At 62.5% G+C, this 22,842-nt stretch overlaps 10 protein-coding genes across 10 annotated transcripts; 5 read left to right on the forward strand and 5 right to left on the reverse strand.

The window, feature by feature from the left end:
• Positions 1-67: 67 nt before the first annotated feature.
• On the forward strand, positions 68-2,035 carry RHTO_03142 (uncharacterized protein; the record flags this gene model as incomplete). The annotated part of the gene is made up of 3 exons (XM_016416814.1): positions 68-761; positions 884-1,842; positions 1,886-2,035. 3 exons carry the CDS (start codon positions 68-70, stop codon positions 2,033-2,035), a joined length of 1,803 nt encoding a protein of 600 aa, XP_016276533.1.
• A 553-nt stretch (positions 2,036-2,588) lies between these two features.
• Positions 2,589-6,288, forward strand: RHTO_03143 (high-glucose-regulated protein 8; the record flags this gene model as incomplete). The annotated part of the gene is made up of 4 exons (XM_016416815.1): positions 2,589-2,890; positions 3,021-5,391; positions 5,454-5,569; positions 5,628-6,288. The coding sequence occupies 4 exons, from the start codon at positions 2,589-2,591 to the stop codon at positions 6,286-6,288; spliced, it is 3,450 nt and encodes a 1,149-aa protein (XP_016276534.1).
• Positions 6,289-6,778: 490 nt separating this feature from the next.
• On the forward strand, positions 6,779-8,327 carry RHTO_03144 (activator of Hsp90 ATPase, N-terminal domain containing protein; the record flags this gene model as incomplete). The annotated part of the gene is made up of 6 exons (XM_016416816.1): positions 6,779-6,812; positions 6,937-6,959; positions 7,030-7,107; positions 7,226-7,325; positions 7,380-8,008; positions 8,073-8,327. 6 exons carry the CDS (start codon positions 6,779-6,781, stop codon positions 8,325-8,327), a joined length of 1,119 nt encoding a protein of 372 aa, XP_016276535.1.
• Positions 8,328-8,630: 303 nt separating this feature from the next.
• Positions 8,631-9,738, reverse strand: RHTO_03145 (DnaJ family protein; the record flags this gene model as incomplete). Its single annotated transcript, XM_016416817.1, has 3 exons — positions 8,631-9,223; positions 9,281-9,648; positions 9,713-9,738. 3 exons carry the CDS (start codon positions 9,736-9,738, stop codon positions 8,631-8,633), a joined length of 987 nt encoding a protein of 328 aa, XP_016276536.1.
• Positions 9,739-9,884: 146 nt separating this feature from the next.
• On the reverse strand, positions 9,885-11,370 carry RHTO_03146 (uncharacterized protein; the record flags this gene model as incomplete). Its single annotated transcript, XM_016416818.1, has 4 exons — positions 9,885-10,365; positions 10,427-10,629; positions 10,687-11,077; positions 11,150-11,370. The coding sequence occupies 4 exons, from the start codon at positions 11,368-11,370 to the stop codon at positions 9,885-9,887; spliced, it is 1,296 nt and encodes a 431-aa protein (XP_016276537.1).
• A 140-nt stretch (positions 11,371-11,510) lies between these two features.
• RHTO_03147 (RNA-binding protein) lies at positions 11,511-13,868 on the forward strand (the record flags this gene model as incomplete). The annotated part of the gene is made up of 5 exons (XM_016416819.1): positions 11,511-11,658; positions 11,935-11,961; positions 12,024-12,998; positions 13,076-13,659; positions 13,719-13,868. 5 exons carry the CDS (start codon positions 11,511-11,513, stop codon positions 13,866-13,868), a joined length of 1,884 nt encoding a protein of 627 aa, XP_016276538.1.
• Positions 13,869-14,119: 251 nt separating this feature from the next.
• Positions 14,120-16,796, forward strand: RHTO_03148 (uncharacterized protein; the record flags this gene model as incomplete). The annotated part of the gene is made up of 4 exons (XM_016416820.1): positions 14,120-14,270; positions 14,442-16,136; positions 16,194-16,651; positions 16,713-16,796. 4 exons carry the CDS (start codon positions 14,120-14,122, stop codon positions 16,794-16,796), a joined length of 2,388 nt encoding a protein of 795 aa, XP_016276539.1.
• A 285-nt stretch (positions 16,797-17,081) lies between these two features.
• On the reverse strand, positions 17,082-19,384 carry RHTO_03149 (uncharacterized protein; the record flags this gene model as incomplete). The annotated part of the gene is made up of 14 exons (XM_016416821.1): positions 17,082-17,109; positions 17,164-17,178; positions 17,243-17,292; positions 17,349-17,410; positions 17,654-17,757; positions 17,820-18,005; positions 18,065-18,257; positions 18,313-18,383; positions 18,444-18,560; positions 18,618-18,692; positions 18,753-18,925; positions 18,987-19,182; positions 19,238-19,245; positions 19,316-19,384. The coding sequence occupies 14 exons, from the start codon at positions 19,382-19,384 to the stop codon at positions 17,082-17,084; spliced, it is 1,347 nt and encodes a 448-aa protein (XP_016276540.1).
• A 303-nt stretch (positions 19,385-19,687) lies between these two features.
• RHTO_03150 (zinc finger, CCCH-type domain containing protein) lies at positions 19,688-21,740 on the reverse strand (the record flags this gene model as incomplete). Its single annotated transcript, XM_016416822.1, has 8 exons — positions 19,688-20,359; positions 20,419-20,705; positions 20,761-20,845; positions 20,902-20,977; positions 21,032-21,171; positions 21,231-21,268; positions 21,378-21,597; positions 21,657-21,740. 8 exons carry the CDS (start codon positions 21,738-21,740, stop codon positions 19,688-19,690), a joined length of 1,602 nt encoding a protein of 533 aa, XP_016276541.1.
• Positions 21,741-21,903: 163 nt separating this feature from the next.
• Positions 21,904-22,800, reverse strand: RHTO_03151 (uncharacterized protein; the record flags this gene model as incomplete). The annotated part of the gene is made up of 3 exons (XM_016416823.1): positions 21,904-22,197; positions 22,250-22,458; positions 22,521-22,800. 3 exons carry the CDS (start codon positions 22,798-22,800, stop codon positions 21,904-21,906), a joined length of 783 nt encoding a protein of 260 aa, XP_016276542.1.
• Positions 22,801-22,842: the final 42 nt, after the last annotated feature.

Consider the following 22,842-nt stretch of genomic DNA (forward strand, 5'->3'; position numbering starts at 1 on the left):
GTCAGCAAGATGCGACGTCAGGCTCTCGTCCTCACCGCTCACTCGCTTTGGCTGGCCTGGGCTGAGGATGACGGGTCCGGACGCCCCCCTGCCGCCCATCATCAAGCGCGCGTCGTCGTCCACGCGCCAGGCCGTCTCGAGCGAGGCGCTCGTCTCTCCCCGCTTTCACGACCCGCCGTCGCCCAACCCGCCCTTGCACACGCACGCCCAGCCCGCGCCAGGCTCGTACTTCTCGTCTCAGGCTGGAACACCCTCGCCGAGCGGGATCTTGCTCAACAAGAACGAGCGGGGAGCGCAGAGGGATCTTGCCTCGCGCGATCGGGATGGAGGGGGAGGAGGTCGCATCTCGCCTGCTGTCGCCGTCAGTCCGCCAGGGTCGAATGCGGGAGAGGCTGCTCAGGGCTTGTTGAGGGTCTCCAGTCCGGACGGGTCCGCCAGCGAGAGCGGCATCAGCGACGCAGCCGGTCCGTCCTCGACCGCCCCTTCGTCACTCGTCGGCTCGCCTCCCTCTCACAGTCTCGCCAAGCCCGGCCTGCCCGGTCTCGCAATCCCCTCGTCGACACCGACGAATGACGACTCGGCCGCCGCAGCGACGAGGCGCGCGTCGAGCCCGCCGTCCCCGCACTGTCACTTTGCGCCGCTCCCCAAAGTCGACAACGACAGACCTGGCACGAGGCGCAACAGCTTTGCAAACAGGGTCAAACCCTTCGTCCCCAAGGGTGAGAGGCCCGACGGACTGTTGTTGCCTGGGTCTGCGTTCGGTAAGTTTTCCTAGAGGCGGGCTTGGCGGCGGTTTCAGCGGCCGCTTTTCCTCCTTTGCGGGGCTTCCTGTGCTGTTGCAGACGCTACAAGCCTCCTCATACTGACAACGCCTCATCCGCAGACCACGACGACGACAGCGACCTCCCTTCTCCTCCCGGCGCCTGGCAGGCCGGCGACTCGTCCATCCCGACGCCCTCCGCCCTCTCGCAGCGCTTGAACTCGTCCCTCACCTTCGCGAATCCGCCTCCTAATTCGACCGGCGGAGCAGGCGGCATCTCCCCCGTCCGCCCCGGCTCACGCCGCTCCTCCTCCTCCCGCCGCTCTCGCTCGCCCTCCCCACCCGGCGGCGTCCGCTACCGGACCCCCTCAGCTTCAGGCCAATCGCGCTCTCACTCGCCCAACTTGAGCCGACACGCCTCGACTGACGCGCTCTCGCTGCACTATATCGAGGCGGGCGCAGAGGGACGCGGCGCGGCGCTGAGTCGGACTAGTTCGCGTGCTGGGTCGGAGAGGGGTGGGACGGCGGGCGAAGGAGAGGGAGAAGGAGGAGTCTCGTTCGCTTCGTCCGGACAGCCCGTTCGTCGACTCACCTCGACAGACCGGACTTCTTCCTCGTCCAAGACGCGCGTCGCGCCTTTCATCGACCGCGACAAGGAAGCCGACCTGCATCGCTTGCAGGAAAAGGCGGCGCTGGGGAACGTTGATGCTGAGCGGGCTGTCAGTCCGGCTCTTGCGGCGGCGAGGGAGCGCAGTGCGTCGAGAGGTGCGGTCGGCGAGGAGAGGGAGCGCGAGGGCAGGCCGATGGTGATCAAGCGAAAAGGGAGTAATGAGGAGGTTGTTGAGGTTGGACCGGGGGATGAGAAGGATGCGGGCGATCTTGGAGGAGAACTGGAGGAAGTCGAGGAGGAACCGGAGGAGGAGGAGGCGGAGGAGAATGGGACGGATGAGGATGAGGGGACGGACGAAGACGAGGGCGAGACTGAACGGGATCGCGAGGGCGAAGAGGATGACGACGAGGAGGACGAGGACGAAGAGACCGAGTTGGAGGAGCGCAAGACGAGCAAGGGTGCCGCCGTCGAGGTGCGTTCCTCCGTCTCTCGCCTCATCCTGCCTTTGCTGATAGTTCATGCGCCAGGTCGTCCGCTGGCACCGGCCAGAACGCGACGTTGAGCGCGAGGCGCAGCCTTTACCCGCCAATGTCTCGCACGCCTCGTCGCCTACAGCCGCCGTCTCCCCGCCTGCTCCGCCGATCCCTACACCGGCAGCACAATAACACTCGCTTGATGGGCTCGCGCCTACATTAACCTATTCTCCCCGGCTCCGTCTCTCGCTTGCTCGCCTTCTCCTTCTCGATGTATCTCAGTACCCATTCTCGATGCGCCTCCCTCGGACTCTCCCGGACATGATGCCAGTACTGCAGTGCCTGTGACTATTGTAACACCTCGTTTCACTCTCCGTCACGTCCTCTTGGCGAGAATGTTGCTCACTGGCTATTTCAAGCGATACCGACTCGCGTTGCCGGATGATCCGGATAGCCTTGGGAGCATTTCAACGCTTTCGTGGAGTCGTGGAAAGCGCCCGCTGTATTTTCTCGCCGCCGTCGTCGTCTCCTCGGTGAGAGAGCCCTTCTTTCGCCCATCGTCACCGCTCGCTCGCTGGTTCTGCTGCTCGGCTAGAACGACTGGACTGCTCTCTTGCTCTGTACACGAGCAGCAGCGCGACCCGCCCAGCGCCGAGGTTCGCCGTCGCGGTTCAGTCGACTTCTCCCGGCCCTCATCAGGCTAGCGCTCAGGACACGGGCCGCGAGGAGAGCGTAAACGTCCGCCATGCAGCACAGCTCGCCACGACAGGCCGACTTCGGGCTTACCGCTACTGGCGCGCCTCCATCGTCGTCCATGGCGCCTCAGACGGATTCCCTGTCGGCACCTCGTCGAACACTGTCTGAGCGGGTACCATCTCCTGCGCTGCACCGCGGTGGCGCAGACGGCGAGAGGAGTGTTAGACATCCTGGGCAGGGCACGGAGGCTGAGGGTGCGGCGTCGGGAGCGACCCTCACGCGCCGAGTGAATACGCTCTCGACGACTGGCAGGATGGTCAGGCTCGAGCGTAACAGGGCGAGGCTAGCATTGTGCGTATCGATCTCTCGAAGAGCCGCTTCTGCCTCGGCGGACTGCCCGGACTCGCTGAGCTGACAAGTCGCTCTTCCTCCCTCCCTATCCGCTTTCCCACGGTCTTTCCTCGTCGACTTCCTTCGACAGGCAAGGAGTCGGTCTCTCTGAGGAGGATCAGGAGTTCTACGTCCCGCCCTCACCCGTTCGAGGTGGACCGTACTCGACCTGGACCGACCACGGTCATGCCGATCCCGCGACCTCTTCTGCCGGTGCGGCCCCTCCTTCATCCGCCTCGACCGCCGAAGCGGCTTGGAAGCGCGCCGAGCAGCAGGAACAGCTTCAACCCGCCTTTTCGACTTCACTCGCCTCTTCCCCTCCTTCCGCACCGGTCGTTCCCGCCCCGCCCGAATCGAAGCGCAGCTCGTTCGTCGTCGTGCGAGGAGGAAAGGGCGACCAGGCGCTTACGGAGCGCAAGTCGCATCACCCGCACTCGTCAGTCTCGTCAGCGAATGCCACTTCGCCTCCTCCGACTGCATACCCATCTTCGCCGTCTCAGGACGATGGAGGCTCGCAGGACCAGCCTCTGCGGCACAAGAACTCGCTCAAACCGTTCTTGGAGCAGGAGAGGCAGCAGCAGGGCGGTCGGGATGTGGAGGATTGGGAGACAGGGCTCATGGACGAGCGGAAGAGTGGCGCAGAGGGTCCTGGTGGTATCTCGGAGGATGACTGGCAGGACGACCCATACTCGACGCTCAAGACTCCACCGCTTTCCGCCAACTCGTTTCCGACTCAGCTTTCTTCGCCCTTCGCTCCTGCCGGCGCAAGCTACCAGACGACTCAGCCTCGCCGCGGCAACACCACCGACCCGTGGCTTCCACCGTCTTCAGCTTCCGTCATCCCCTCCCTCGCCGGCGCCAACGACGATCCCGCCCTCGTCCGCCGCCACCAGTCGCTCAACTCGTTTCGCCGCCAGCGTGAGACCTCGATCGAGCAGACGCTCTCGTCATCGCCTGCCTCGAGCGCAGGCTGGCCGACGGAGGGCACCTCAGTGCTTGCCGACGATCTCCACCAGCCTCGCCAACTCGGCTCATTCGCGCTCGCATCCGCCTCGACCATCAGCGGCTTCGGCTCGCGCACCCGTTCCGGCACGAGTCCCGCCCCTCTCGCTCTCCACCACTCGCATTCGCTCAACTACGGTCCCAGTACCTCCTCGCCTTCGCTCGGCGGCGCCCGCCTTACCCACTCGAACTCGCTCTCGTCTGCTCCAGCTGGTGCGACGGGTCTCCATCACTCAAACTCGCTCGGTTCGAGGTCCGACTCGGGCGCGACGAGGGTCTTGAGTCCGGTCGTGAGCGCGTTTGGCGGTGCGAGGAGTCCTTGGAGTCCAACCGAGGAGGAGACGAAGCAGCTCGGGATGAACACCTCGTTCGGCTCGTCTGGCGCGCCAGGCGGTGGAGGCGGGTCAGGCTCACTCAGTCGCGGCGGAAGCGGCAGTTCGCACGGGAGCCACTCGCACAGCGGTGAAGGCGTTAATGGCGGAGGGCCTGTCTATGCCGGCGGACGCTTCGCCGACGAGGTCAGGAAGCTCGACGACGCGATGGGCGGGATGCAGCTAGGGACGCTTACGGCGTCGCCCGGGCCGCTTGTTGCAGCCGGTGTTGTCGAGCGCAACTCGCCCAGCCCGAACGCCATCGCCGGGCAGCAGCAACAGCAGGCTCCCGGACGTCGTCTCGCGCCGCTCATGACGACTGCCGACACGCTCGGTCCCGCATTCGGTACGCGTCAAGGTCCTGCCAGCGCGGCTGCCTTCGTCCCGCCCATTGGACACTCGCACTTCCCGCACCACCAGCTAGACGGCATCAGCGAATACGGCCCGCTTCCGACGCACAATGGCGCCGCACCTGCCACTTTCTTGCACGACCAGGCTCAGCAGCAGATGCAGCAGGGTCAACCCGGCTCGCAAGGTCCGTCGCCCGCGCTCAACCAGAACGGTTTCGCCACGTACGACCCGTCCGCCCGTGCCAATTTGACGGCTGTTCCTGGCCCGAGCGCGAACGACTGGCATCGGCAGAAAGAGTTGCTCGTCGGCGGAGCGACCCCGACGGCTGCCAACCCTCGTCCTTTCCCTCCCGCTGCCGTCGGTCCGAACGATTCGAACGCGAACGAATGGCAGTCGCAGGCGGCCATTCAGCAGATGCACCAGCAGCAACAGCAGATCTCGGCGCTTCAGGCGCAAATGGCTCAAGCGCTGTCGGCCATGGATGCGATGCGCGCCCAAGGCGCCGTCTTGCCCGCCAACTTCGATCTCGGCGGCGCTCTCCGCGTCGTTACGAACGGCGTTGGTGGTCCTACGGCTAGTGGAGGTGCAAGCGCGATGGCCGACTTGCCTGCCGAAACGCCCATCGACATCAACGGTCTCGTGCAGAAGAAGGGCTACAATCCGCCTGTCTTCGACCTTCATCCAAAGAACGCGCGCTTCTTCGTCATCAAGTCGTATACGGAGGAAGACGTGCATAAGGTGGGTCTCGCGCAGCTTCACCACTCGCCTGAATTCGAGCTGACTGCTCGTATGCTCCGCAGTCTCTCAAGTACGAGATCTGGGCGTCGACGGACCTCGGCAACAAGCGTCTCGACCGCGCCTTCCGCGAGAGCGCCGACAAAGGCCCGATCTACCTGTTCTTCTCGGTCAACGGCAGGTCCGTGGGTGCTCGCACAATCTCGCTCAGCCTTCCATACTGACAGGTGCCCCTGCAGCGGCCACTTTGCCGGCATGGCGCAGATGCTCACGCCCATCGACTACTCGATGTCGTCGAACGTCTGGGCGTCCGACAAGTGGAAGGGAGTTCTCAAGGTCCGCTGGATCTACATCAAGGACGTCCCTCTCGCCGCGCTACGCCACATCCGCCTCAGCAACACGCCCGAAAACAAGCCCGTCACCTCGTCTCGCGACACGCAGGAGGTTCCGTACGACGCCGGCCTCGAGGTCTTGCGCATCATCGCAAGCTACCAAAGTCGGACGAGCTTGTTGCAAGACTACGCCTGGTATGAGGCGCAGTTCAGAAGGAATCAGCAGATCGCCGGAGAAGGGCAAGGCGTCAGTGCGGGCGATGCCAGCTCGCCACAGCCGCCGCCGCATTATGCCCCGACGACATCGCCCCAGCCGCCTCAGCAAGGTGGCGACGTCAACAAGTCGCCGCGTCAGCAGGCGGGTGGACGTCGGTTCTGGAATCGCGGAGGAGGACCTGGCCAGAATGGCGCACCCGTTGGGCCGCCTCGAGGTGGTCAGCCTGGCGCGCCTCCTCCCGTGCCTCAAGTCCCGCCACAGTACGCCATGCCTCAGCAGCAACAGCAGCAGCCGATGCTCCAGCAGCCTTACTACCCGGGTCAGCCGCCAACCGGTCCTGGCGCCTTCTGACCTGCCCGCACAACCATACCTTCGCCTCCCACAATCTGCGCCCCCTGCGTGTATCACTAGTCGACTTATTCCGGATCACCTGCCGCCTCTCTCCCATTACTTCGTTAGCATACGGGCGTTCGCCTCGAGTCTCCTCCTCCTTCCGCCCTCCTCGCCGTCGGACAACCGACCTCTCCTCAGTTACGCGCCGCGCACGTGCTTCCTTTCCTTTGACGCCCTCGTGTACTCTTGGCTCCGCCTCGCACGCCCACGTACCTATAGACACTCCTCATTTTTCGCATTTCTTCTCACTTGACCCAATCTCTCGCTCCTTTTCCCGCTCTTCGGCTGTAATCAACCTGCGTGGAGTCATACGACGAGTCGCTTGTTCGCGAGCGTGAAAGTCGTCGTCGCCGTTCTTGCGACCAAGTTCCGCGACTCCGTCACCGCTTTCCCTCCGTCCTCTCGCTCGCTCATCCCGTTTGAAGCGCTAGATTCGCCCGCAGACACTATGGCAGCACTACCGCCTGGCCTGAAGAACTGGCGTGAGTCCTCCCGCCCTCCCCTCGCCTGACGGCGACCGTCGATTCCATCAGTTTCCGGCTCGACTCCCCCTCGTCGCAACCCGCTTGCTGATCTGCTTTGCGTTGTGCTCGATCTAATCTACAGATTGGAGGACGAAGGGCTGTGAGGTACGCTTCCGCTTCGAGCCGTTCGTCCGGGCGACTTCCCCGCTGACCTTCACCTTCGCCGAAACGACAGCCCTGGGCCAAGGAGTGGTTCGCAGAGAAGCTGACGGGTATTGAGGCGAACGGCGTGTCCATCACGGAGGTTCAGGATGTTGAGGGAGACTGTGAACTCGGCATGCGGAAGAGCAAGCTGGTACGTCCTATTCCATTCTCCGCTGGAGGGGCTTCGCTAACCTACAGCCTTCCCACAGATCACCGTCTACGACCAGCGGATCACGATGAAGTGGAAGGCGACGACGAAGGACGGTGAGGACGTCGAGGGTACTCTCGTTGCGCCCGAGGTTGCGCATGACATGGAGGAGGACGAGTGTAAGTTTCACTTCATTCGTCGACAAGACTTGTGAGCTGACGTACTATCCGCAGACCGCTTCGAGGCGTCACTCTCGTCGGGCTCTGGATCGGAGGCCGACGCTTTCCTCCAGACGGCACGAAAGGCGCTTGCCAACAAGCTTCGACCACTCTTCCAGCAGTTCCCGAAGGACATGATTGCCACCCACGGCAAGGACCTCCTCGACGACGCCAACGCTTCCCCTTCCGGCTCAGGCGCCTCGACCCCGGCAACTTCGTCTACTCCCGCCCCTCCTTCCGCTCCCTCCGTCTCCTCCGCCTCTTCCACGGCCAAAACTCCTACCGCTAAGGGTCTTTCCCTCAACACGTCGACTGTCCGCGTGTCGGGCGAGTTCCAGTGCGACGCCGAGACCCTCTTCGACTTCCTCACCAACCCTCAAAAGATTCCCGCCTGGTCGCGTAACCCGGCTCAGATGGCGCCGGAGGTCGGCGCCGAGGTCAGCCTCTTCGGCGGCAACGTGGTCGGGAAGGTCGAGAAGGTCGACCGGCCCAAGTCATTTGTCTCGACTTGGCGAGCACCGACCTGGCCTGAGGGACACTTTGGTCAGCTCGAGACGTTGCTCGACCAGGGCAGCTCGAGCACGACCTTGACTCTCGTCCTGCGAGGCTGCCCGATCGGCAAGGAGGACGAGACCGAGTCGAACGTGAGCCGTTCTGCGCCCACGCGATCCCTTCAAAACTCCTGACTGACCCCGAATCCTCTTACAGCTCCATGCGTTCTACATCCGCGGCTTGCAATCCATCGGGTTAGGCTTGCTTTCCTTCTCTACCTCCTCCTCCACCGCATCCTCTTCTTCCGCGACCTCCTCGACCGCTCGGGCCCAGCGAAGACGACCACAAACCGCTCGCGTGAACCGGTGGACGCTCGCCAATGTCGGCTCGTTCGCCGTGTCGTTCGGCTTGATTGCGGCGATGGGCGTCGCTTTCTACTACGGTCCGAGCGGTCCCGGTGGGAAGAAGTAGACTTGTGGAGGACGCAGAAAGCGCCGAGGTGCGCACCTGCTTCCGCGTCGAACAGCCTGACTGATCTGGATCTCTTCCGTCCTTGCGCTGCAACAGGCTCGGCTCGATGCTCTAGACGGCTGTCGAAGCGTTGAAGAGTCCGCAGTATCAGAACTTTTCGTTTCCTCACAGCAATGCATACTCGCTTTCCTCACTCCCGAATTGTGAGATGATGCCATCAACGATACAACGAACAGGCTAGTGAGCGAAGAAGCGGGAGAGAAGTACAACAAGAGGGGCGAGGGAGAGAGAGGAGATGCTCAACTACTTCCTGCTCCGACGAGCGTCCATCTTCGCCTGGATCGCGGCAAACTCCTCTTCGGTCGGCTCAGCCTCCTTCTTCGCCTTCTTTCCGCCCTTCGCGGCGTCCTCGCCGCCAGTCGACGAGCGCTTCTTCCCCTTCTTCGCCTCTGCTGCGGCGTACTTGGCCTCGAGCGAGTCGATGAGCGAGTTCATGCGCTTCGCTTGGTTGCCCTGGATGAGCGCGCGCAGAGAAGCCTCGTCGTCCTCGGCGTCCGCCTTCTTGCCCTTGCCCTTGCCCTTCCATCCCTTCGACGAAGACGAGCCGTTCCCGTACAGCTTGTCGTGGACGCCGAGCTCCTTTGCAAGCTCCTCTGCCTCTTTTGCCTCCTTGTCAGCCTTCTTTTTCCGCTTCTCCTTGCCCTGCGTATCCTTGGACGACTTCTTCCACGCAGGTGTCGCCTTGACCTCCTTCGCGGCGATAGCGTCGTCAATGAGCTTGACGAAGCGGTCTTCGTCGTCGATTGTCGCGCACATGACCGAATTGAGGATGGACTCGATGTCGCCGGACGAATTCTTGTAGGCTTCGAGGATGTCGCGACGTTCTTCGTCAGATCCTGCGTGAGCCATGCGAAGTCAGCGCACCGTTTGTCTCGAATAGAGCCCGTACGCACCCTGGTACTTCTTCGCAAAGTCGTTCATCGTCTGCGCGCTCACTTCGCCCGTCCACAACTCCCTGAAGTAGTCCCTCCATTCCGCCTCCGTCTTTGCGCCCTCGGCCCTCCTCTCCATCGTGCTGCCCGTCATGTCATACTTCTCCCTCCGCGCAGCATCCTTGAGCACCGTATACGCGAAGCCAATCTGCTGAAACTTGAGGGTTGCGGCGGCGAGGTCTTCGGGAGAAGAGGCGGTCGCTGCGACCTTGTCGGGGTGATTCAGAAGGGACAGGCGGCGGTAGGCCTTCTTGATCTCGTCGTCTGTCGCTTCAGCAGAGACGCCCAGCACGTCGTACAGCGAGGGGATCTCGTCGGCGTCGGGAAAGCTGTGGGGACGACGAGGAGGTGAGCGAGAGCGACGGAGCGAGCGCGGGACCCGCCGAAGCGCACAAGGTGGTAGCTGGGTCGTCAGACATAGTCACGAGCGGCAGAACGAGCAGTCCAGCGAGAGCAAGGCGAGATGAAGGACGACAACCTCGAACGAGACGCGACGCGGCGAAGTTGTTTTGACTTTGCGATTTATCAAGACGGAGAGAGGCGAACTGCACTCCGATGCAGTGTACTACGCAAGCATCGACGCCCTGGCACGACGCCGCGACGGAGCGGGCGAGTCGACCGCTTCTTCGTCCTCCTGCAGCTGCAACGACGACGACCTCGACGGCATCTCGCTCTGCCTCCGCCTGACCTTGCGCCCGCTGCCCGCTCTGATCACCTCGTCACCGCTCTCCGTCTCGTGGACCGTGACTCGTCGCCTCGACGACGATGGACCCGCCGCGAGCCAGTCCTCCGGCCGCACCATCTCCGCCTGGCTCGTCGAGACGCACGCGTCGCGCTTGGCGACAAACACACGTGGGTTGACGAATTTGGCGTTGTACTCGTGCATGACCTCGGCTTGTAGTGCAGCGCGGTCGGTGATCAGGGTCGAGTAGAGGTGAACGAGGAGGAAGGTTTGGAGGGTGAAGAGCGTGCCGCAGAGGAGGAAGGAGAGGAAGTTGGAGGGTGAGAGGAAGTGGTACATCAGGGCGATAGGTGGCGAATAGACGCTGAAGTTGGCGCAACGGGTCAGCGAGCCAGCTAGAAGTAAGCGAGCACCGAGCTACGCACGTAAAGATGCGCAGGGACCACTTGACGCGTTCCGGCGTCCAGACGTCGAGCTCCTGCACCGGATAGACCTGCGCCTCTTCAGGCTGGCTCTTCCAGACGAAGTCCTTGACCGACTGCTTGACTGACTCGGCCAGGCTGCGTCGTCGCTTCGTCGGCGAGAAGTCGAGCTGAGCCGATCGAGCGTTAGGCGAGGCAATCGGGTCCTGCGTGACTGGGAGTCAGTAAGCGACTCGGAAACGGCGCTTGACGATCGAACGCACCTTCCGCAACACCATCTGGTACTTCCGCCGCCGACTCGCCAGATACACCGCATTGCCGACGCTTAGCAGGATAAACCCGACGCTCAACCACCACGCCCACCAGCTCCAGCCTCCCGCTTGCCCAGACCGTGTCTGCCGCTGAAGCGCTTCGAGCCGCGCGTCGGCATCTGCGAGGTCGAAGTCCACTCGGCGGGCGTATCGACTTGCTGTGGATGCTGATGAGCGGAAGATGGAAGAGAAGGATGGAAGGGCGGAGTAGAACCCGGGCAGGCGGACAAGGAAATGGAGGACGTTGAGGGCGATTCCGAGAGGGTAGCCGGCGGCGTCGAACGAGAGGAGCTGGACGGACGTCTCGAGCGACAGCAGAGCATTCGAAGGCCAGTCTCGTGCCCTACGCACTCGCCAAGAAGAGCTGGTCAGCCTGCGAAAGCACCTCGGGAGGGAGTCGTTGAACAAGACGGACCTTTCCTGCCACGACCGCTGCCTGACCCGCCGTGGACTCCTCACTGCTACTCCTTCCGATGCCAGCAGACGTCCAACAGGCGTGCCCGGGTCTCTCGCCAGCCCTAGTGCCCTCCTGGACTCCGTTGCGATACTCGGGCGGAACGGGCTGTCCGCTCGCTGCGGCGTGTTCAGTCCTGTCTGGGAGCCTCGAGAGCGTAGCTGCAACGGCGTCGCGGGCATCTCTGGGCCCAAGGAAGCTGGCGAGCGAGACGGAGAGTCCAACTTCATCATCGCTCGCAGGTTGGCCTCCTCGACCTCGCTCGACTCTCGCTACAAGCACAGCAGGGCTGCTTCGCGCGCTCCGAAGCTCTGCGCACAGAATGGCCGACGTCGAAGTGCTTGCGGATCCGGCGGCGATGTCGACTGAGGAGCGGACGGACGAACTCGTTCGCCTGATCTCCCTTGACGACCTCCTGGGCGTTCTGCTGGTTCTGTACTGCGTCAAGGGCGATGAAATTGACGGCGTCTGTGAGTCCAGGGCTTCCTCGGCTATTTGGGCTTTCACGCATTCTCGCTGGGCTGCTTCGAGCTAACGGCGTGCGCTGACATGCACGCTCTGCCTGTCCGTCAACAGCGAGGTCCGCGAGAGAAACTCCTCTCGAAGCCGCCATCAGCCGGCCGACTCGCCACGCCGCCTGCCGCCGCCTCATCGTCGAGTGTCTCCTGCTTCGACGAACAGCTTCGACCGTGTCCTGCATGATCCGCCGAGGCAGACCCTTCCCGGATTCATCGTGATTCTGCAAGGGTGGAGGAACGGCCGCGAGGAAGCAGGTGAGCTGGCTTGCCGTTGAGCGTCTTCGAAGAGATCTTGGATTGAACCTCCGCTTCTTCAGCTCACGAAGCCGCCTCCCTGCTCGCTATGGACCTCGAAGGCGCTGAAACGTACATTGGACAGCATGACTTGCTTCCAGACGACACCGGAGGGCACATGGACCCTGTCGAAACCCCGCCAATACCCTCTACGTCAGCACCTGCTCCTCCCAAGCGTCCAAGGTCTCCCAGCCATGATGCTATCCGAGGTGGCCGGAGCAGGAGCCGATCTCCTCGCCGGGCCGCAGACTACGAACGCTCCCATCACTCACATGAGCAAGACTCGCGCCGCCGATCTTCCCGCCCTCATTCGCCTCAGCCTGACGACCTCGCTCTGACTGATGCGATGCCGGCTTACTGGAGCTTCATCGGCAACATCCCTCTGTCAATCTCCGAGCGGTTCATTTTCGAGAAACTTGAGGAGTACGGCATCCGAGTTGCGGACGTCTTCCTGTCACAGTCGCCTCGCAAGGATCGCCGTTTCGCCTACGTTGCCTTTCCCACCTCCCAAGAAGCAGACAGTGCGGTGTCGCTTCTGCACGACTTTCGGACTCACGGCGTTCCGCTGCTGGCGAAGCCTTTCACGGACCGAGAAACGGGCTCAAAGCAGCCTCGACTTAGCGAATGGCATCCGCTCAGGCGCTATGTCGATGCAGTGCGGCAGGCGGAACGGCCAAGCCATCTTCGCCGAATCGGACTCTTCCTTCTCCACCTCGCGCAAGGGACGACCCAGCAAGATATCGCGCGCTTTGCACAGCACAGCATCCCGATCGAGGTCATCTCCAGCATCCTCGTTCGTCAGGCGGGCAGCAATGTCCTCGCTTTCATCGACTGTCACGAAGAGCAGGCATGCCGAAAAGCCATCCTCGACCTCGACGGGAAGATCCTCAACGGCGCGGCCGTCCGCGTCGGCTGGCAGGAGCTTTCCGGCGTTCGAGACTCCGCAATGGACATCCGCAGGAACTACGAAACGCGACAGGCGCGTCTGTCAAAAGCTGGTGCGTCGACTTGCCCAGCTTTCCTAAAGTCCGCCGGATGTGCAACCCGCAACGAAGACTGACGACTGCTCCAACAGATTCTCCGAACAAGCGGCGTCGTATGGAGGACGACGGTCCGCCTACACTCGCCCCGCCTTCTCGTCACCGATCGTTGAATGCGAAGGCGAGAGGAAAGGCTCTTGCGACTCAAGTACCGCGCGCCGAAGCTTCCACTGATTGGCGTCAGGATGTGCACGTCAAGGGCGATCTGCGAAAGCAGATGTCCCTGGGTCAACACGCCGACTTGCGAGCCACTGCGCCGACGGCTTCGCCTCGCAACGGCACCAGTGTCGACAGCGTCTCATCTCATGCCGCCACACACAGTCAACTGAGCTACTCAAGTCTCTCAGAGAGTTTCTCTCGTCTCTCGTCATTGGAGGTGCCGAGCGAGGAAGTCGAAGCAGTCCAGCGCATATGGACGTCTTTCGACGGCCCAGCCTCAGCGTCTGCCGACGGCTCCGTCAAACTCAGCGCAACCTTCGGCTTTGCGACCAAAGACGATGCAGTCACCGCCCTCGAGGCGAACAGAACCTCGCCAGCCTTTCCAAACGACCAGCACATGCAGCGTCGATACGAATCCTTCCTTCGCTCGCAAGCCGGGATGGACAAGGACTGGTACATGGTGCGCCCCCCATCTCTTGCGCTTCTCGAAGCCTCCACTGACAAGGCTGCGTCGCGCAGGCCTTTCTTACTCAGCTCGTCGAGTTCAACCGAACGACGGACTTGTTCGTCTCGGCCGTCTGCACCCCCTCTCCGGCAGGCTCGGCAGCCACGATGGACGGCCATGGCACGCAGCTCTCGGCGGGAAACGGGGACGCGCTCGCCAACTGAGGAGGAATGGCCGTCCGTTCGCACGATCGCATCGCAATACTTCGCAACTACGCGAACGCAGATCTTCTTCTTCGCAATCGCATAATCGCTTCAGCATGTGCTTTTTGTCGACGAGCGTTTTGACTGGACTCCCTGGCAAGCCAAGCAAGCTTGTGGATAGGAGTCTCGCGAAATTACCCTTTGTCTTGGTCCGCTTCACTCAAGTTAGCTCTGGCTTAACTGCTTGCCTGCGCACGCTCGCTTTGGCCGAGATGGACCTCACAGGCGGCGCCCTGCCCGACCCTACGAGTCTGAGCGCCCAGGGGAGGACGGACGCCCTGGTCGAGGCGGTCGAAGCCAACGACCTCCTCGCTCTCGTCCTCGTCCTTCAGTACGCCGAGCCTGCAGAAGTGAACGGTCACGGTGCGCTCTTTCTTCGGGCTTGCATCGTGCTTGGAGGCGTGTACGGCGACTTTCTGGTCTTCATCAGTTTGAAGGAGTCGGGTCGAGACCTTCGATGGCAGGGGCCAGGAATGCCAGGCAGCAACTGTTACTGGTCGAGGAAGTTGACGAAACGCTCGTGCACGCGCGCAGCGTCCTCCAACGGCCGTACACCCCTCGAGACCGCCCTCTCCTTCCCCACCTCTCATCCCGACATTCGCTCCCTCGCTATACAAAGCCTGCTTCACTGTGGCGCCGTCCCCCCCATCTCTCTCGATGCCTATGAATCACCCTACGCCTGCGTCGTTCGAGAATGGGAGCTGGGCGGACGCGAGCAGGCGGTCGACGCTTTCCAGCTCGTCCGGGTCTGGACGCTCGAGCAAGTCGACGCTTGGATCGAGGAGAAGGGCTTGGGAGTCGATGGACAGCCAGGCGCAATTGTCGAGGCGGAGCAACCGACCACGGACGCGGAGGCAGGCACTTCGACACCGCTTCCCCAACAGCAGGCGAAGGAAGAACCCGCTTCGCCAACCATCGCAATGCCAGATGCGTCCTCAAATCAGATACACGAGGCCCAGAACCTTGTCCGGAGGACGACCACTTCGCCGGCACCACCTTCGCCGCGCCAAGGCTCGTCTCCTCCCGCTCCCACCCCTCCAGCCGCTCTACTCGTGCCTTCTCATGACTCGCCGAGTTCACGACAAGGCGCTCAACCGTCGGCAGATGCGTCGAGACATGCGCCTTCGCCGCCCCGCGCCTCGTGTCAGGCCTCATCTGGCTCTTCGCGACCGCGAGTCCTCTTCACCGGTCTTCCCAAGGATGTTCCGATCGACGAAGTCCGCAAACTCGTGTGGATCGAGACAAAGCGCTACCCGGAGGCGCACTTTAGGACAAGCCGTCAGCCGGATGCGATAGATGCCGTCGTCGAGCTCCGCGACGACCACGAACTCCGCCTCATCCTACGGAGGCTGAACGGCGTCTTCCTCCAGAACCGCAGGGTTGGGGCTGAAGCCCTTCCTTCGCCGTCTGCAAAAGCGGTGCCGACGGAAGAGCGAGGCCGCCGCAGGTCACTCTCGCCCCGCCGCAGGTCACTCTCCCCTCGTCGCAGGACTTCACCGCTGCCAACTCGCCGCGAACGCTCGCCTTCTCCCCATTTCAGCTCGCCTCGCCAAGCTTCGCCGTCCACGCAGTTGCGCCGAGCCCGTGAACCTTCCGACGCCCTCGTCTGGCTCCACGTCTCCAATCTTCCGCGCTCAGTGGCAGAGCGAGACTTGTACGAGGTGCTGGCGCGTGCGACGCTAGCGCCAGAGGACATCTTCGTTCATCACGTCATCAAGCAGTCATACCGATTCGCGTTCGTCGCCTTCAGCAGCATCCGGGCCGCAGAAGACGCGATCGCAGAGATTGGCGCGCGGACGTTCAGCGGGCAGCGTCCCAGAGTCGGCTTCTTCCGCCCCAAGAACGGCGAGACGCAGCCGTTCGAAGGTCGTTATTCCGCGCCTCGATTCCGCTACATGGGGCCGACCCGCAACCAGACTAATGCGCCTACGCCCGACTACCGAGACCTCATCATCTACGGCATCGCGCCATACTCGCAACAACAGGACCTGCGCGACTTCATCGAGGCCAAGATCGGTCGCGGGAGCATCCGCAGGCTCTATCTCGAAACCAAGTCTTTCGCCGAGGATGATCGTAAGGCGCTCGTCGAGATGGACCGGCACAGCGACGCCTTGCGAGCCCTAGACCGGGTCGACGGTACCCTCTTCAAAGGACAGGCGATCACGGTCAACTGGGCATACACCTCGTCCGCCGGCCAGCCTGCGGGAAAGGACGACCAGCTCGGAGCAGGTAAGTCCCCTCGAAGGGTCTTGACGCTGCTTTAGCTGATCGACTTCTCTCGAGCAGCTCGTTCCTCGCGCTCGCCCGCTCGCCACTCGGCCTCGCCCCTCCATCCGCCTTCTTCGTATGCCCAACCGCCCGCATCGCCTAGCCAGCCACCGCCGTCTCCACCGCAGACTAGTGCAGCCGTCGCCTCTAAGGACCGAGTGCGCGATGTCGCGCGACCTTCCTCGAAACCAGAAGACCTCGATGCCTTACGGTACCTCGGTCTCCCGCCGCCCGACCTCGAAGCCATCTCTCAGATGTGGGCGCCGCTCGACGAGGCTCCCCTCGGCAGACATGGCAAGCCCTTCGACAGACACATCCGGACGAAGGTCAAGTTCGGGTTCGTCCCGCAGCAAGACGCAGAGGCTGCGCTGCAAGACGAGCGGATGCGCACGGTCTTCAAGGACGACCCGGTCTTGCAGCAGCGCTTTGAGGTGTTCTTGGCGGCGCAGGCTGGTCGGTCGAAGGATTGGTACCTTGTACGTCCTACATCTTGCGGCTGCCCGCGTTCCTCAGCTGCTGACTCTTGCCTCTTTGCAGACCTTCTTCGCACACATTGCCGAGTTCAACCGTCTGAGCCGCCTGTTCAGCGAAACGGCTCGTCGCGATGCTGTGAAGTCGTAGAAAAGTCAGCTTCTTTTGGGTTCTCTTCGCGCTTCGCTTGTTGTTGTCATCCCGCTTCGTAATGCATGTCTCCGTTCGACTTGTCAAGCGGCTCTCGGGGTTGCCAGCACTCGAAGCGAGAGAAGCAAAGTCTCTTCGACCTTCCTAATCCTGAACTCCACAACGATGTCTGGCGAAAGAGCATTCTTGCAGGTACACGGTCAAGCTCGAAGCGCAACTCGAACCGGAGGAAGATTGTGCGGTACAACAAGCGCAGGAGAAGGAGGGTCGTGCGAGAAGGCGAGCTCACCACTTGCGCCATGACGAGGGATCGCTGGTCGCGAGCCAGGGAGTCAGCGCCGCTGTGGAGGAACACGGTCGTACGCACTGGGAGAACATGCACCTGCAAAGCGAAGACGACGTCAGTCTCGCACGATACGATGCTCCGCAAGTGGGCGATAACTGACGGCTCCTTTTCCGTCTGCTCCCACTTGCAGCGACCCGTCTTGCGGAGGTCCTGTTGAAGCGTGTGTCAGTGGGAACGCATGAAGCAAGATCAGGCGGTGAACGTACGGCGCAAGGGTAGCGAGCAACGTCTTCGCGGAACCGCCGGAGCTGACCTGCCGTCATCTCGTCTGCGGGCGAGCCGGAAGTCAGCGAAGGGCTGTAGGAGGCACGAGGACTGTGACTCGCAGCTGTGGCCGTGAGTGCAGGCGCGACGAGTGCAGCCGTTTTTGGTCGAGTAATGGAAGAAGCAGCTGGGTCGGGGAGGATAAGCGGGGAAGCTGGAGCTGTCGGCGACGTGCTCACATCGGCGGGTCTGCGAGCGTATCCAGGTCAGACAGACGTGCTGACAAAGAGTACGAGGAACCGCGCACCCTGGTGGAGCATGCCCTTGTTCGGATCGATTCTCAGCTTCACACCCGCAGTCCTCTTGCCGCTCTTGACTTCTTGCCAGTCAGACGAGCCCGCCGAACTTGGGCTGGTGAAAGGGACGGCTTGTCAGCGAGATACACGCTCGAAGCTGCGATGCGGACGACATACGCACAACGAGGCGAAGCTGCGGGAGCGGATGCAACTGAAGCAGCGGCCGGGTAGTCGTACGGCTGAGCTGCACCGGTCTGAAGCGGCGGGACGATCGGGCGGCTGCTCGAGCTGTCGAAGAGGCCGGCAAAGGTGACGGTCGGACCGCCGAGGTCTTCCTTCTCCTCGTTCGGGCGGTGGTCGATGCTGGCGAGGGGGCGCTGGTCAGGGCGCGAGCAGGCAACGAGAAGGAGCCCAAAACGTACAGGACGAGCTTCGGCAAGACGACCTCCTCGAACGCCTTGTCGAGCTCCTCCGGCGAACCCTCCTCGTCTTGCGGGACGAGGGGGAGAATGGTCATGCCCGGGTGGACGCCCGCGACGTAGATCTTCTCGACGTTGCCCATGAAGCCGAATTTGGTCAGGACCGCCGTCATGTGTTCGGCGACCGAGTTGCGGTCTGCGAGGAGCAGGTGAGCTGTGCTTCGCCTTGGGAGCTGGTCGAGCGGACTCACCGACGTCGACGAGCATGTTGCCGACGATGCGGGCGAAACCTTGCGAGAAGTTGTGCCAGGTCGACGGGACGCTGTCAAACGAAGGAGGTGAGCGAGCTGGCTCAGAAAAGGGCGCAGGAAAGCGGACGTACGTGATGACCCTGTCCGCTTGAAGCCTCGCGACGAGGTCCTGGCGGTTGTACCAGACCCAGACCATGACCTCGCTCTCGCTCTCCACCGCCGTGCCGCGGTCGAGCTGGACCTCGTTGCTGTGCAGGAGGGAGGTCAGCGGAACTCATGCTCGCAGGCAGGCTCGTCGAACGCACCGAAGCATTTCGGACGCCTTCTTTCCGCCATCTTTGCCAGCCTGGATCAGCTTGTCGGCGAAAGGAGCGACGGACCTGCGTGAGAGTGCGCCAACGTCAAGCAACGTCGGTCGGAAGGTGATTAAGTCGACGCACCCGTTGATCAGGACGAGCGTGACGGGCGGACCGACCCTCCTGACCGTCTTGCGCCCAGGCTTCGACTCGCGCTTCGCCTCTTCCCTCCTCTCGGCAGCCTCCTTCCTCTGACTCTCGAGGAACGCAAGCCTCGACTGGTCCTCGTCGATCGCCTTGTTGAGGTCTTGGTACTCCTGCGAGGTTCAATAGAAGGTGAGTATGCCACTCGAAGCTGAGAGGATGCGGACGACTCACGTTGCGATACTTTTCGACCTCGTCCTCGAGTTCACGGAGCCTGGCGAGCCTCGCGACTTCCTCCCGGTCTTCCTGCTGCGTTACGGTGGACGCCTCGAGGTCTTTGCGCTCTTTGCGCACTTCTTCGAGGCGGTTCTGCAGGGCGAGCTTGTTCGCGAGGAGGTTGGCGACGAACTCGTCCTGAGACGTGAGGAGCCTGTCGGGGGTGAGGTGAGCGACTCTCGCGCCATCGGTAGCTGTACCACACTCACTCGCGCCACTGCACGTTATCGTAAACGGCCGTCAGCGTCGTCCGCAACTTCCGAGGAGGGAGGAGAGGAGGCGCGTACCTGCTCGACCTCGCGCGCAACGTCCTCCTCGACCGCGCCGAGCACAGAGTCGGACCCTTCAGTAGCCATCGCAGCACGCAAGCGTCGAGTCCGGTCAAGCAGAGCGACTTGCCGTGGCGAAGTGAGGAGAACGAGGCGAAGAGAGGAGCTCACTGATCCGCTCGACCCCGCGGAGCGAAGGCGAAAAGAGGATGCGTAGAGAGCGGACGAACGACAACGGCCTGCGTCAGCGCAGAAGCAGGAATTCGTGCAACGACAAACGAGACCGTACGAAGGAGACGGTGCTTCCTCCTCGACCCGCCACACAGTCTCGTGCATGCATGCCCGTCTAGAATGCTTCGGTGAGTACTACACCGCTCCAGCGCCGCCCAATCAAGCCAATCTCGCTCCTTGCCCTCCTTCTCCCGCGCGGCCTTCCCAAAATGGATCCTCCTGCAAATCCTTCGCATACTCCGCCTCCTCCAGCTTCGCCTTCGCCAGCATCGACTCAAGCTCCGCATCCGTGAGCTTGACGGCGTCGAAGTCGGGCGCATTCGATGCGTTATCTACGAGAGAGAGCGGGTGGGCGAATGGCGAGTTTGGCGCAATCTCGTGGCGCGTTGGCGAGGCAGCATGCGTAGGCGATGCGGCAGGGGGCTTTTGCGGAGAAGAGAGGAGCTTGATGAGGGCGGAGCGTGTGGAAGAGGGAGCCGACGCCGCTACCGCAACGAGATGGGCTGGCGTCGGTTCCGGCTGACCAGCGGCGGAGTGCGCCTGCACGGGCTGCCGGTAGAGTGGTGTCGTATGAGGCGCCTGAGAGAGCGGGTCGTCATGTGCAGGTGCTGCTCGAGTCGGAGGCGGGTGCGCAAAGTGGCAGGCTCTGCCGTCGCAGGCGAAGCCGCCCGTGCGAAGCGGGCAAGGCGTGCGCGACACTTCGTAGCGCAGCGCGTCGACCACCTCCCTCGGGATCTCGTAGTCGTGCGAGAAGGCGCATCGCTCATCGGGACAGCGATTCGGCGACAGGTACTGGTCGAGGCAGAGCGGCGGGCGTTGCTGGGAAAGGGGCTGCAGCGGTGCGACTCAATCAGCGTATTCGTTTCATTCGAAGTGTCGAAGAGACGTACCCGAGTGTAGTCGAGCTGGAGCAGAGGCCGCTTCTCGGACCGAGTCTCGAGCGGATAGCGCCGCAGGAGGTTCGAGATCCGCAGGATTTTCGGCTCCAGTCGGTGGATTTGCGGCGGCACGCAAGAGCCGACGAAGGGCTCGGCGAACATAATTTTTCCGGGATACGCTGGTCGAGCGGCTGCGGCGGTGAAAGCGACCTCTTCGGCCAACGCAAGGTCGGTGAACGCCCAGCGGCCGAGCAGCAGGCGGCGGCAAGACGCATCACGCGCAAAAGCTGTCGCGAAAGCTAGGAGAGCGAGATCAGCGGGGCTGTTCGAGCGAGCAAGGAGCTTTGAGCGCACCTCGCTGGCGTTGGCGCAGCTGGTCTTTCGGCAGGTCGTTGATAACGACGTTGCAAAGAGGGCGAACGCTGTCCAAGCTGTGAAGCTGGAAGGGAGAACGTCAATGAGGTGAAGCGTGGGGAAGGACAGGGAAAGACCGACAAAGCGGTCGAAATCCTTGGACGAGGCGAAGGTCCGGTTCGCCAGCAGAGTGCGGACAAAATCCGCATTGCGGGACCTGCGGCACCGAGTCAGAGAGACTCCTAAGTACGAAGGAGCAGTGTGAGCGCACCAGAAGACGAAGACGAGTAGCTGCCAGTCCTTCCGCTGCTCCTCCAACGGCAGAAGAAGCAGAGTCTCGCGTAGCTTGCCGATTAAGCCTTCGACGACTGCTCGACCAGGTTGACTAGAGTTGAGGATAGAAGGCGCGAACTGTCAGGCGGAGGGAGCATCAGCAGACGTCGCTTGTGACATACCACGACCAGACGGACCCAATCTGCTTCAAGGTCGAGGATGGCTACCGCGAGACCTGTACAGCGGCGAATAAGTACGGCTCGTCTTCTTCCTTAGAGGATAGTATACCATTCTGTGCGAAGATGGGTCAGCTCCCGTGCACGCGGTGTCCCTCTCTCAAGTACGCACCTTCCCGCCGCCCAGCTTCGCCAATTCCTTCTGCGCCGCCTTCAGAGCTTCTTCGTCTGCCTTCCTGCCCGCCTTGACGTCCTTCAGCTCGCGCTGCACGCCGTCCAGCGTCTCGACGAGGCGGTTGTTCTCCTCGACCAGCTTGCCCAGCAACGCGTCCGCGTCTGCCCTGTTGCGCTCTTGCATGCGAGTCCATTCGACGTGGAGAGCGTGTAGCTGAACAGGCGAATCAGTTAGCGGGATGTGGGGGACGAGGAGCAGAAGCCTGAGCGCACCTGCTGCTCGCTGAGGTGAGGCGCCTGTTCAGGCGTGGCAGGCGACGTGGGACCCGACAGGAACGACCACAGGTAGGACAGCATGCGTGTGGTCGACGGACCACGCGAGGCGAGATGTTCGGAGGGAAGAGCCGGCACGTCGCTCGATCGAGCGAAAGACGACAGGAGGCGTTTCGACACGCCTCGAAGTCGCGTCCGATGGCGACGCCGGCGACGACGGCATTTTATACATTGCCCAGTGAGAGTCTCATGCCCTTCCGAATGATCGCATGGCGTTCCAGTCGAGTACGAGGTCGAGAATGATCAGATCGCGCTTGTCCTCCATCGCCGCCCGCGTCCGTCGCACGTTCTCCAAATCCTGCGTCATCTGCTGCCGCTTGAAAGACAGTGCGACGAGCTGGTTCGTCCAGAGAATTGCGATGTCATGGAGTTGGCGGTGAGCGGTTTGGGTCGAGCTGAGATTCGGCAAGGAGCGCAGGGTGTCGAGCAGCGACTGCAGGCGGCGCTCACTCTTCTGCATCGAGTGTGTGAGGTAGAATAGCTGCAGGGGTCGTCGTCAGTCTGGCAGGCAGGCAAGGGTTCAGCAGACGGACCTGGCGATTCAGCATTTCCTCCCGCGAGACTTCCTCCGCGCCGGCCAACTCTTCCCCAGTGCCCGAAGCCTTCTCCTCGACTGCCATTGACAGGTCGACATTCTCGAACGCTGCGCGGGCGTAGACCTCCCGAATCTCCGCCGTCCACATCTCCTGCAAGGCCATCTCGTGCCTGGCCTGCCCCAAGAGTACGCGCGAGCGCTGGTGGGCTGCGTCTCGAGATGTGCATCAGCGTAGGTAGCTTCGTCATGCTCGAAAGAGGACAGCGGACCCAGGATCTCCTCCGACATCAATCGTTGCCGCTCGACCCGAATGGCCTCCACCTTATCCAGACAGGCGGACCGCAGACGAGCAATGTCGATGAGCGCGTCCAGTGCGACAACAGTCCTAGCATCTGCCCCATCAAGCCCTGCCTCGAGAGCAATGAGCGAGTCGACGAGGTCGGGACGAGGAGGTGGGGCTGAGTCTCGTGGTCGCGGCAGCACAGCGGCAGAGTCGACGGGCGCTGAGGCCATGCTGGACGTCGCCGGAGCGGTTGAAGGGAGAGCCATCGGAGCGAGGAGCGAGGAGCGAAGGGGGAGGAAGAGGAAGAC

Source organism: Rhodotorula toruloides (genome assembly GCF_000320785.1).
Source record: "Rhodotorula toruloides NP11 unplaced genomic scaffold Scaffold2, whole genome shotgun sequence".
NCBI lineage: Eukaryota > Fungi > Basidiomycota > Microbotryomycetes > Sporidiobolales > Sporidiobolaceae > Rhodotorula > Rhodotorula toruloides.